Below are 13,268 nucleotides of genomic sequence, written 5' to 3'. Positions count from 1 at the left end.
CTCAGCTCTGCATGCTCCTGACCGGTGAGTGGGCCAGGAGAAACATGAAGAGCTGCTGTGACATGTGTAGTATAGACCAGAGCTGTATGGACTACAATACAGTATAGGAGACACTCACCAGGTCCTGATTGCTGCTGATCCTCTCTGTGGTGATCTGGAAGTAGTTCCAGCCAATGAGCAGCAGCAGGAAGAGAGGCAGCATGAAGAGCTCCCAGGCCCACACCGTCACTATGAAGATCTGGAAGGACAGGAAGGGAGAGGGTGAGACTCATGAACAACACGGATACAGCACGGCGGGTGGCACTGCCCTCATACAACATGGGCCAGAACCCAAGCCCAGACGTCATTGACACAATGTCCTCCTCCTACATCCCAGCATTCACCACTCAAAACAAACAATGGGTTTACCCACCACCCAAGCCCCATGAATAACACAGCAGACTGCAAAGCTACGCCGCTACACTATACAGCAAGGTACCCCAACTGGCAGCCCAAGTTTTCTGAGCACAATGCTTTTTTCATTGTTGGACATAAAAGACTGTAAAAACACCAGCAAATCAGCTTCAAGGTATTCCCACGCATAACAGAGAGATACATGTGATCATATACAAATGTAAGCAAGGTTTGAAATATTATGTTTTAGTCAAATATTATATCTGTTGTGGCTTCTTGTGATCAATTTGCAGTCTACAAATGATTTGTAATTATGTTCTGGCCCCCTGAACATCCGCTCGTGAAAAAAATCGTCCTGCGGCTGATTTTAGTTGATGATCACTGCTATACAGCATCAGAGCCCCCTCTTAGTGGCTGGGAAGTAAGAGACCTTTGGGAAGGATTTTTAATATTCCAAAATCCAATTTATTTACAGAGATAACATGTGCTGGCAGTGTGCCGTTCTGCAGAACAGAAAGTCTGACAAGGGTAGGCTGTCTCTTATACAGCATATCTAACCCTCTTAGATTGGGAAGCATTTGGGCTGTCTGACTGTGACAAGGCGCATATGGCAACTGGCTGAGCATTTGCAACGTTTACCTCTCCACAGCGATGATAGTGAGAAAAGCCAAGACCCCTGGTAGAAATAAGATGGATCACACTGAATGAGTAATCCCTCATAATTCTGTAAAGGAGCGGCGCTAAGAACAGCGAACAACACTCACTGCACTTCACAGCAGAGCACTAATTGGACGGCTGCATTTAAACCCATTTAGTGACAGCCTAATGAGTCTGGCTCTAGCTGGAATTATCCACAATGTGTGAGGAGGAGCGCACTAGCCAGTTGACGTGAAGAAATAAAAAAGTCCTCCAAGTTTAGTCTAAATCTATTACTGTGTAACACTTGGTGTAGACATTCATTTGAACCATTTCTGGCATTTTCTTCTTTTGTAATGGATATACGCCATTCTATAAATCAAATCAAATCAAATGTTATTTGTCACATGCGCGTGTAGACCTTACCATGAAATTCTTACTTACAAGCCTTTAACCAACAATGCAGTTTTAAGAAAATAAGAGATAAGAAAATACTAAATAAACTAAAGTTTAAAAAAGTAACACAATAAAATAACGTGGCTATATACAGGGGGTATTGATACTGAGTCAATGTGCGGGGGTACAGGTTAGTCGAGGTAATTGAAGTAATATGTACATGTACTGTAGGTAGGGGTAAAGTGACTATGCATAGATAATAAACAGCGAATAGCAGCAGCGTAAAAAAAAGGGGGTCTATGCAAATAGTCCGGGTAGCCATTTGATTAACTGTTCAGCAGTCTTATGGCTTGGGGGTAGAAGCTGTTAAGCAGCCTTTTGGACCTAGACTTGGTACTCCCGTACTGCTTGGCGTGCGGTAGCAGAGAGAACAGTCTATGACTTGTGTGGCTGGAGTCTTTGACAATTTGTAGGGCCTTCCTCTGACACCACCTGGTATAGAGGTCCTGGATGGCAGGAAGCAGGGCCCCGGTGATGTACTGGGCTGTACGCACTACCCTCTGTAGCGCCTTACGGTCGAATGCCGAGCAGTTGCCATACCAGGCGGTGATGCAACCAGTCAGGATGCTCTTGATGGTGCAGCTGTAGAACTTTTTGAGGATCTGGGGACCATACCAAAACTTTTGGTATGAGGGGGAATAGGCATTGGCGTGCCCTTTTCACGACTGTCTTGGTGTATTTGCACCATAATAGTTTGTTGGTGATGTGGACTCCAAGGAACTTGAAGCTGTGTTGTTGCCTACCCTTACCACCTGGGGATACAATACAATTTAATCTTTGAAAGGTTCAAAAAGTCCTCTTTTCTTAAACTTTGTTTTCATGAGAGGAGGAACTTAACCAAAAGCCTGAAAGAAAACAAACCTAGTAACTTAGAACACCCAATGAAATGAGAATTGGGATGCCTGCACTACAATAGCTCACAACAATAGCATGCTGTGCAGTCTGAGTGTGGACTGCTGGGGGCTTGTTACAGTAACAATATGTTTGACTTAGTCCTGAGACAGGATGTGAACCGGTGGGGCCTTCAGGCCTCCATTTGAGCTGTAAACAGCAGACTGGTCCTGTCATATCAGCCTGTTTCCAGCCCTACTGGCTTTGGGGCAGTCTACCTACTGCCACACAAGGCCTAGGTTCAATGGATTCAAACTGCCACCAGGGAAACGTGAACCATGAGTAATGCTGTAAACACTGGGCCCTCAACGCCCTAGGCTTCGTTCAATAATGTCTGAGTAATGTGAAGTGTAGGAACAAGCAGAAACACGGTGGGATAACCAAGATGTGAAGACCTAATATGAACAATATGTTACTGTAATTTCTCCATAACAAATGAGTTGAATTATGTAGCGACAACTAACACTGGTGGGAAAACCTAAAGGTAAAAAATGAATATGCATGATGTGTGGAGGTAGCTTCAAATGTCCCCTTTAGGTTATGAATAACCTACGTCATATGTTGTCACCTCTATTCGCATGAGGCTATTCTAAAGGGACACTGTTTTCACCCCACAGGAATTCAGCAGGCTGTCAGACAGGTAGCCTGTCATATCCACAGTTTTCCCTTTAAAATAAAAAGAAAGGAATAAAATTTGCCTGGAAACTGACATGAGCCCAGCAGGAATGTTGAACCCCCTTGCCCTCCCTGAAAAAGCTGCTACATAAACCACTAAAGTCTAATTGCCTGGTCTCTGTCTTCCTGTGCGAGTCAACAGAGGGAGCCAATTCATTTCCTCCCAGGGAGCCGGCAGAGAGAATCTGTCACAGGTATTCATAATCGCCCACTAATGCAAATTTCAGCTCACCGCGCTCTGGCTTGGTGGACAAGATAAAAGCCTAGAGAAATACAATGCCTTTTGTATAAACTGAGCGCCTAAATGAGGGTATAAACCAAAACTGTCAGAAATATCTTCTCAATTCCTCCCTCTCGGTTTTTAAACACTAATACAAATTTGACTGTGAACATCTGGGAAAGCCTCTCGGATTCCTTCGCTCAGGCGCACAGAGCTGCCTCTTAGCCGTCAGATATCCCTCATTAATGAGCAGAGGTATATTTTTCTCCTGTCTCCTCACATTCTCTGCTGCTTCTGTGAAATGGAGATGGAACTAATTCCCCGCAAAGTGGTTTATGTTTTATTAGCGCCAAGCATGAGTGATTAAAGGACGGTGTGGACAAAGTGCAACCTGTCAGGCTTAAGTGTAAATTTATATTGAAAATAATCCACCTTTTAATTGGCCTCAAAGTTGGGCTATATTTCATTTCAGTCTTGAGAGCCTTCCTACCATATTTTTTATCCCGCTACAAATTACACATGACAACAGGAACCTTAATGTCCAAAATACTACAACACTAATATGTTACATGGGCGGTAAAGCAGTCATTTATTTCACCAAAAGGACATAAAGCAACAAACAGAAAGCAGGGAAGCTAATAATTAATGATCTACCTGAAAGGTACATTTCCACACAGCAGAAATGGATAATGAACGACTTGTAATTGAACAAGTGTTAGTATGTCTGGGAGGAGTGTCTTTCATGTAGGAAACCTCCCTTGACAAACACCATTTAGCTGAAAAATGCCTGCATGATAATGCATGGGGTGTCTAGGGGGAAAATAATGAATTAATAAAACTATTAGCGCGCGGTGGAGTAGGTGATGGAGATGTACTCTCCTTAGCCACCTGTAAGCGCCTGGAGAAGGACCGACCCTGGGCAGCGCCACTCTGCCAGCGGGGTTAACAACAGGCTGACAGATTTGTTTTATAGTGCCATTAATATGATTCCAGTAAATGCATTCTGCGCCTTCTCATGCAGATCCCCTGGCCAGCAGAATCCAGCACCTAATAATAAAGCACTCAGCGATTAAAAGTGTGAATAAAATATCTCTTAAAGCTGAGCAAGCATGGCAGCTCACACCACCCACACTCTCCCAGGAGGGGGAGAAGGGACCGCAGCAGGAACAAAAGGACAAAGATGCCCTCTCCAAGAGTTTCTACCATCCTGCAAATTGATTAATGGGAGAGAGGCCCAGTCTACCAACCCAGACTACTGACTGACAGACTTAACACTAGACAGGAGGTCTGCCAAACCCGGCACGTCTACACAGCTTCATGTAAACATATACCACAGTATATACTGCATATGTCAACTAATGAAATGTGATGATATAGAGAATTATATTTAATCCTACAATTATAGCAATTATTACCAATAGCGTATCACTCATTAACCGGACATTAAGCATGCATTAAAGAGGACACAGTAATTACAAATACAATACTACTGTAAACAGCTCTAATATTTGATCTCTTCTGTGTTCATCTCATATTTATCGGTGGTTGCGCTTGGAAAGCTACTGTGGCTAAGAGAAAAACTGAGCAGAGAGAGAGGAGAGAAGAAAGCCAACCAGCATTATGGCGGTCAGTCAGTGGGGATGTGGATGGATGCCAGATTACATGAACATAGCTGAATAAGTTTAACAAGGCTGAGTACAGGCTCCAGGGGCATATGTGTGTGTGTGCGTGCGTGCATGCGCTTGGGACAGAACAAAATACTAAAATGTTAACGGGGGAAAAACCTAATATAGATGTACTTTTCTGGGTGAAATCAAGGGCAGTAGGAGTAATCTGCATTGCTTCCTCAATTAAAATACAAAAAAAATAGATTTATAATGAATCAAAGGCCCCCACTGGCCAGGCTGGAACAGAGAGTCTGGCTGAGGGCTAATGTTGGGGACGCTAGTCGACGGCAGGCTTTAAAGCATGTGTAAACCCAGAGCAATGAGACATGTAATTTGTGGTGAGCTCGGGCCAATACGGGGACAGGCTTTCAGGGGGTGTCGGAGGCAGAGAGGAAGCACAGATAAGATTTCTCTGCAGGGCAGGTAGAGTGTGTGGGCAGCCATGGTGCTCGGAGCTAACGCTGAATAAATATTTCAAATATGCTCAGCTCAAGTCTTATCGACTAGGGAGAGCGAGAGCGGAAAAGAGTGAGAGAAAAGAGAGAGATGCTGCATTCTACTGAGAGCGATAAAGGGGAAATCTCATCTCCCTCTTGAGCATGCTGTACAACCTCCACAAAAGAATGTATACACAGTTCACACAAATAAACCATTGGTATACATTGAAGAGTTTCTGATAATCCATGGCCATTTTTTGTTTTACTTACTACAGTGGCTTTTAAGTAGTGTATGCCATGGAAAAACAGTAAATCTAACAATAAATTAATATCTAAACTCCATAAATTTGAATCAAATTCCAACAAGTAATCTGGAAATGAATTTAATATTTATGAATCTAATTTAGTTTATCTGAATAATGATTCATAAACAAGGAAATTGAAGGTTTCCAAATCAATTAATGTTAGCTAAGAAAATTCTGCGGCTAGTTAGGTGCCACTACTACAGTACAGTAGTAATAGTGGGCTCTTTATCAAAGGGAAGGGAAGACAAGAGAAGAGCGGCAGGGTATTAGCATTAGCTTGCAGGCCCGGTGTTGGCCGTTGTCTCCCTGCCTGTCTGACACATGCCAAGGCTGGAGCATATCTGGAGGCAGGGTGGAGTGAGGCTGGACCAGGGTTGGACCAGGGTGGTCAGCAGGGGCCCCGTGGTGCCTGTCAGTGGTGGCCACTCCGACCCCAAGCTCCAGCACTGGCCACAAGTGTTTAATCCGTGTCGGGAGCGTTAACACTGAGCGACCTCCTGGGTGACAGATCCGCCATGCGAGCCTTTTCCCCCCGAGGAGGTGGAGAGGGAGGGAGTGGCGTGGACTCTATTTCCCTTCCCTCCCTGTCAGCTCGACTCACAGACACATTAGCGCGCCGGGGCCGAATCCTGCCCAGTCACAGCAACACACAGGGGCGGTCAGGTCGCAGGCTCTGCAGCAGCCGCCTGGGGAGGTGTGTCCTCTGTGACTGGGAAGGTGGTGAGCGTGTTAGAGGCAGTCATTATGATACAGCACACACCACGGGGCCAAAGAGCTCTATTTTCATGTCATTCAACAAATGTAAACGCCTGGAGTTTGCTAAATGGCGTTGGCACTTGGATTGGAACTGGTGCTATGATAGGATGACATGAAAATAAAGCTCTTTGGCCATGAACAGCAGTGGTGGATTTTGCGTCAAAATAAAGTTGTAGATGCAGAAAAGAACCCCATAATTACTGTAAAATATGATGGTGGAGCTTTGATGTTTGCTTCCACTGGTCCTGAGGCCCTTTTTAAGGTCAACAACATCATGACCTTTACCCAGTACCAGGACATGTATGCCAAAAATATGCTTTCCTCTGCCAGGAGGGTGAAACTTGGCCGCAAGTAGATCTTTCAGCAAGACAACAACCCCAAGCACACATCAAAATCCCCCCCAAAATGTTAATTGACCACAAAATTCCACATTTTGCAATGACCATCTCAGTCTCCGGACTTCAACCCCATTGAAAACCTGTGGTTTGAATTAAACAGGGCAGTCCATAAGCAGAGACGAAGGATATCAAGGATCTGGAAAGATTCTGTATGGAGGAAGATCCCTACCAATGTGTTCTCCAATCTGATAAAACATTTTAGAAAAAGTCTCAGTGTAGTTATCCTCACAAGGTCAGGTATTGAAAACAGGGGTGCTAATAATTTTACCCCTATCTTTTTGAGAGAAGAAATTTCTCATTCTCATTGTACTATTAATTTTCGTGAGCATAGAGCATCAGTATTTGGATTATTTATTTTATACATCATTTTTTTGCTAAGGGTGCCAATCATTTTGGACCTGACTGTAAAACCGCTACAGACACACAGACAAAGCACCACGGCGGATGCACCAACACAGAGGCCTGCAGTGTTAATCATAGCAACATCATCTGGCTTGTTTATCCTCTTTCATGCCACTTTATCATATTTCAAAAAGTTAATGAAAATGAATATATTTCACAATACAAGCCAATGAATTATTAAAATAAACTTGAATATAACGTTCATTATTTTGCAGGAAATATGTTATTTTAGCGCTCTAATTGAGAGAGGACAACTATCTACCAGAGAAAGGCTCTCTGTATTATAAGAGGAAGCGTCTCAAGCTTACAGTTACCAGCTAGCCCCAAGAGCTGTCAACTGATACACTGCAATCCACTATGGCGACTCAATAACAACAATACTGATTATTTAAAAAAAAGAAGGCATCGCTTAATGTTTCCAGATACTAATATCCTATTCTTTAATAATTAATACATCTCAGACTACTTTCTAAATCATGCCGCACACATCACCATCAAGGGCTGTCTCCCTCTCCCTCCCTGCCACATTCCCACTGCAAACTCTGTGAGAACTCCCACAGCCATAGAGTTTAAGAGTGTAACCCCCCTGAGACTGCAAGAACCCACTCTTTTAAGGCCAGCCAGCCGAGCCACACACAGTCCTCCAACTTTTTAAACAGAAATAAAGCAGATGCAGAGAAAGGAACAAGAGGAAGTTTCTCAGGCACTTACGCAGTTTGACTTTACACTCCTCTCACACTCTTCTGGTCATACATACTGCATTACTGCATTGCAGTAAACCAAAACGGGGCAGATCAGTGCTCACCAAACATGTCATTTTGGGAGACGGTGTTAAATAGAATAATTATAACAGCGCTGATTATGCCTTTGATCCTGGCCGTCCTGGTATTCTGGGTAATAGCCCCGGCCGGCGCGGAGGGGGGCGGGTGCAGCGACACCTCACAGGTGGTCCCCCGGGACCACTGGATCCAGATCTGACCCTGTCCTGCTCTCATCTGGGAGACAAGGAGTCTATCAGCCCAAAAAAGCAGCCTTGGCAGCTGCCAACTGTGTTTACAGCTGCACCGCATCAAACATTCATCAACAGCCATCTTTACATTCTGTGATGTGAGGCAATCAGCATTTCACAGGCTGTCAAATGATGTCTAAAACGGTTGCTACCTGGCAGTGTCAAAAAGAAAATGGTTCAAATAATCTCATAAGGTATACAGGTTTCTTTCTAGTCAGATCTCCTGACAGACGAGACTAGCTCATATGTTAAAATATTAATTCTATCTAAATACTTAAAGCGCTCTAATGACAGCAAAGCTCAAAATCAGCTTTCAAGTGTAAATGACCCCCTTTTCATTTTTATACTTACATCCATTTCATCTAAATCAAAATTGTTCTCAACTTTAAACTTCTGAAACAGATTAATATGGCCGGCTAATACAGAAACTTCTGTTCTGTTGGTCCAGCGGATCCACAGAATGGAGGATTTCACTTTCACAGTATTTTCCCATGAAGGATTCTAGTTGGGAGCAGTAAGTGATCTCCCATCAGGCTCTCCACTACATAGTTCAGCAGTGCTATAGCTCCCTCTACAGGCACTGGGAATGTCTGCAGGAAAGAACTCTGGGTGACCCCTCTCTCTGCAGTTGCTGCTGATGTATAGTACATTCATCTAGCTCAGTGTTGGGGAGAAGCACATTTAAAAGGGAGCTATTTGATGAAGATTTTAGCTGTCACGGTCTCTCTCTCAGATGAAGGGGACATGCCGTTGTCAAACTTTAGAAAAAGGCACTTCCTAAGCTCATTACTGTAGCATAAACAAGCACTGAGAAATATATACATTTCTTGTTTGCATTTCCGTTCACTGATGAGGAGGTTTATGAGGCTTTGCAGGATAAATAAAATTAATGTGTGAGAAAGACTATTTTAACATGACCTAATTAGAAAGTCGCCATTTCAAAACAAACCTACTGGTGGAAAATCCAAGGTATAACTTAACTTACAAAGGAGATTACGCAATCAGAATCAGTAACCTCCAGCCTTGCAAAAAATGACAGTGCTGCAGAAGTTTGCATTCTTTCGAGGCTTCCTCTTCGCATTATAATATTCTATGGCAGCAGAATGCCTGATGAGCCATCAATCTTGATTTCAAAACAGAGTACATTATATACCCAATTTACTCAGAATACATAGTTCTCTGATTGCCACAGGGAAAAGTTATGTGCCTGAGAAGTTTATAAAAAAATTCTAACATTCTCCATACTTCCCTCTGTTAACATAGACCAGACCTGATGCAGACCTACAGGGCAAAACATTGCCAATGCAGCTCATGGGAGATTAGATTGCAGTGTACTTTATATGTCAGGAAAATCTCTCATACAAACTAAAAATACTTCACACATACCAAAAGGTATTTTATAACGCACACATGAAGATACACAGTCCCTGAATTGACTGCTTCATCTGAGCAGCAATGTATACTGCATGTTGTGAGCAGGTCAGAGCATTAGCCTGTGGGACTTACAGCAGCTTGGTGGCTAAGGCTTCCTGGTAAGGCACTAGCGAATGATCCCACAGTCCTGGGATGAAACCACATCAGCGGTAATGCATTACAGGATGCATATGGAGTAAAACAGCAGGAATGGTCTAGCTGGCTGATAAATAATGTATTGTAATGTATATTAAAGGCTGAGCCAACACTGCAGCCGTTCCTAGCAGCATATTCTGAGAAGCAGCAGAAGCAGAGGCAGAGTGCTGCTGTAGAAAAGAGCAGACAGTCTTCTAATTATGCACATCTGAGAGGCAAGCAGAGGCCATCTGTCAGTGTCTGAATCAGTTACCTTATTACCAGTGCCTAAAGATAAAAATATAGGAGAGGGAGCTGCTTTCATTAAGGCACACGGTGGCATGCTGCTTCAGACAACTCCAAACACAAACTTAATTGCAAATGAGGACTTGTTGTGAGGAGGAGTGGCCCCAGTGTGGCTGTGCTGTCGCTGACCCCGCAGAGGGCCAGGGCACTAGCATGTGTAGTGGTACGCCACAGGGCTTGTAATGGCTGTCAAGGCCTCTCGGCTGCCCTCTCGTCTCACATGGTAAGGATTTTGTCTGTCTGTGTTTTTACTCACGCCCAGGAGTTCTCTTTGACTGTCGAGCCGAAGGCCATATTCAGGCTATGATTGTTGCTGCTCATCATGCAGTGAGGTGTTGTGGATGAGATGCCTGGTTAGAAATCAGAACTTTTCTCTGGTCTAACTCTATCTGCTGGTGAGTGGGTGATAAACACTACTTATTTATCAGCAGGCTGATTCACTCTCTCCTCAGGCAAGTCTCAGACACCTTTGACACCAGCGCTTTGGGAAGCACACCTCATTCCAAAGGAAGCCATAGGGCTCAGTGGACTGCAGATAGCCAGACTACTCTATTGCAGTGTCTGTCTCTAAATAGAACTGTCTGGGTACCAAACTGTCCATCTTCCTCACAATGAAGATAAGACAACACACAGAAAGCATTTCCTTACTTTCAACAGGCGCACTATGCTCATACTAAATCAACAAACCATCTATCTACTTACAGTATACATATTTAGATCTATTTATCCCACAGTAATAAAATAATGTACATATTTCTGGCAGAGGTATGCCAGAGAGTAATCCCTGTTTTTCCCTCCCCAGATCTCCTATTTGTGGGCTGGTCTTGAAAAGCAGGTATAGTAGAAGTGAAAAAGAAAGACTACCACACTCTGGTGGCCTGCACAGCATCTCATTTTAGATGGGGGCCAGGAGATGGCCCTATACCGCTGACCTGTCACCTGTCAGCCCGCCTACCCTCCTGCTTTCCTGACTGCCTGTTCTCCTGCCCGCCTGCATGGCTGACTACCTGCCTTTCTCCCTCCCAGTCTCTGCCTATCTGTCTATGCGCCTGCATACAATATACTCTACCTTCCCATCAGTCAGTATGTCTATCTATCTATCTATCTATCTATCTATCTATCTATCTATCTATCTATCTATCTATCTATCTATCTATCTATCTATCTATCTATCTATCTATCTATCTATCTATCTATCTATCTATCTATCTATCTATCTATCTATCTATCTATCTATCTATCTATCTATCTATCTATCTATCTATCTATCTATCTATCTATCTATCTATCTATCTATCTATCTATCTATCTATCTATCTATCTATCTATCTGTCTGTCTGTCTGTCTGTCTGTCTGTCTGTCTGTCTGTCTGTCTGTCTGTCTGTCTGTCTGTCTGTCTGTCTGTCTGTCTGTCTGTCTGTCTGTCTGTCTGTCTGTCTGTCTGTCTGTCTGTCTGTCTGTGTCCATTCCTGTACCACAGGCTCTGATATGGTGAGCCAGGCCATTGCCTGAGGGGACATCCACCTGAGGATCAGTGAGCAGGGTTTAAAGAATACACCAGGTATGAAATGCACGTCGTCCCGTAACAGAACATAGAGAGGAATAAAGGCTGTGAAGACAGGGATCTGTCTGTGACCGCTTCCTCACCCTGACTTGACACTGCCAGGGCTTTATGGCAAGAGGATGCTCTTAATCATGACATTACATGTACTTTAAGGGGGATTCACGGGGTGAAATAAAGATTATTTCAGCTTAGGGCAATAGATCACAACGCCTCATTAAAACCTCTAAACAGAGACATTTATACAAGGTTCAAATCTCCCAGGCCGACTGTCACTCCTCCTCCACACAGAAGAGCAGGGGGAAGGCTTTACCAGGAAGTCAGATGACCAAACGGCCAGACCGAAGCCCTTCACATAAAGCCCTAGTGCCAGAAGAACACTGAAGGAAGACAAGTGGGGTTTGAATTAAAGGATAGAGCACAGCTTCTACTTTACTTTCAAATGCAAAATGAAGATGAAGATGGGAGCTTCAATTCATTGGAAGTACGTGACTGAGAAACAGTAACAAGAATCTAGATACGTATACCTGAATTAACCATACTGTCCATGATCTATTTCACATAGACGAAGGAAAGGGTTCAAATGTTCGGCAGTGAAATAGGACAGAGACACCACTTGCACAGCCCAAGGCTTAGCGCTAGTTCATTAACATGGGGCAATGACTTACCAGGAAGGCTATTATACTCTGCTGCGTGCTCTCCCACTGAAAACAGCTTTTAATGTACTGTAACGTATGCAGCACTGCCATGGTGATTTTCCGAACTCTGTAGATATTCTGGGCAAGGACCTAATGGGAAAATCAGATGGCAAATGGCAGTTAGCATGATTTGATTAAAAGCTTTATGTGTATGATTCATAAGCAGGTTTATTCAGGTTTACTCAAGGCCAGATTTTCTGCTGTGTGGCTTTATTAGTTTGATGTCTGGAGCTAATAAAGCCAATTAGTTAGACTATGACCAGTCAAAGCTTCTATGCTGCTTGCCTGTGGCAGCTTTGTTTCTGTTATATGAGGGGCATGTTCCAGTACTCACATTTCACTCCTTCATCCAACAAATTGTATCTACCATGCTTTATGTGTATAAATCATGAATTTTAGATTATATAGGCCTAAAATTCATTGCAAAAACAAACCTTTTTGGCAAATTTTGGGTTGTCCTCCAGGAATTTTTCCTCTTTTGGTTTGAAGGTTCTTATGCCAGCTCTAACCTGAGAAAGATATTACAAATTATCAAAGACAAATCCAATCCAAAAGCAATGAAAAATAAACTCAATTGAATGGGAAAAATCAGTATACAGTGAGTATGGTATATGATTGGGTCATCTGTCAAAGAGCATTAGCTTGGAGAGCATTAGCTATGCTAGAATCAGCCAGTGAATTCTTACTGGGTTATAGTGGACTTCCATCACCAGTGAGATGGTCCCTTTGGCCGGACCCCCCCAGTTTGCTTTCTTTAACCCCCGGGTGACCTGCTGTCCATTCTGAACCTGTAGCGGTGGAAAATGCATTACAATCAATAGCACCAATCTGACCCATGACATGTTTTATGACTTGTCAATGTCAATGAATAAACTATAAGCCCATTATAAATCCAAGGATTCCCAACTTA

The 13,268-nt window shown here is 43.4% G+C and overlaps 1 protein-coding gene across 2 annotated transcripts in view; it reads right to left on the bottom strand.

Moving 5' to 3' along the window:
- The window catches only part of LOC106560804 (multiple C2 and transmembrane domain-containing protein 2), a 42,008-nt gene that overhangs the window by 14,247 nt on the left and 14,493 nt on the right, over positions 1-13,268 (bottom strand). The window contains exons 15-18 of one of the 2 annotated variants that reach the window (XM_014124109.3): positions 13,045-13,146; positions 12,793-12,867; positions 12,329-12,448; positions 119-238 (exon numbers count right to left, since the gene is read on the bottom strand). In XM_014124109.3, the coding sequence (XP_013979584.2) occupies positions 119-238; positions 12,329-12,448; positions 12,793-12,867; positions 13,045-13,146 (417 nt within the window). The remainder of the gene's footprint in view (positions 1-118; positions 239-12,328; positions 12,449-12,792; positions 12,868-13,044; positions 13,147-13,268) is intronic. The other variant, XM_045688212.2, reaches the window with a different exon arrangement.

The sequence above is a fragment of the Salmo salar genome, chromosome 10 (genome assembly GCF_965601325.2).
Source record: "Salmo salar chromosome 10, fSalSal1, whole genome shotgun sequence".
Lineage (NCBI taxonomy): Eukaryota > Metazoa > Chordata > Actinopteri > Salmoniformes > Salmonidae > Salmo > Salmo salar.
Note: the sequence above shows the minus strand (reverse complement) of the source record. Positions and strands in the feature narration are given on the sequence as shown.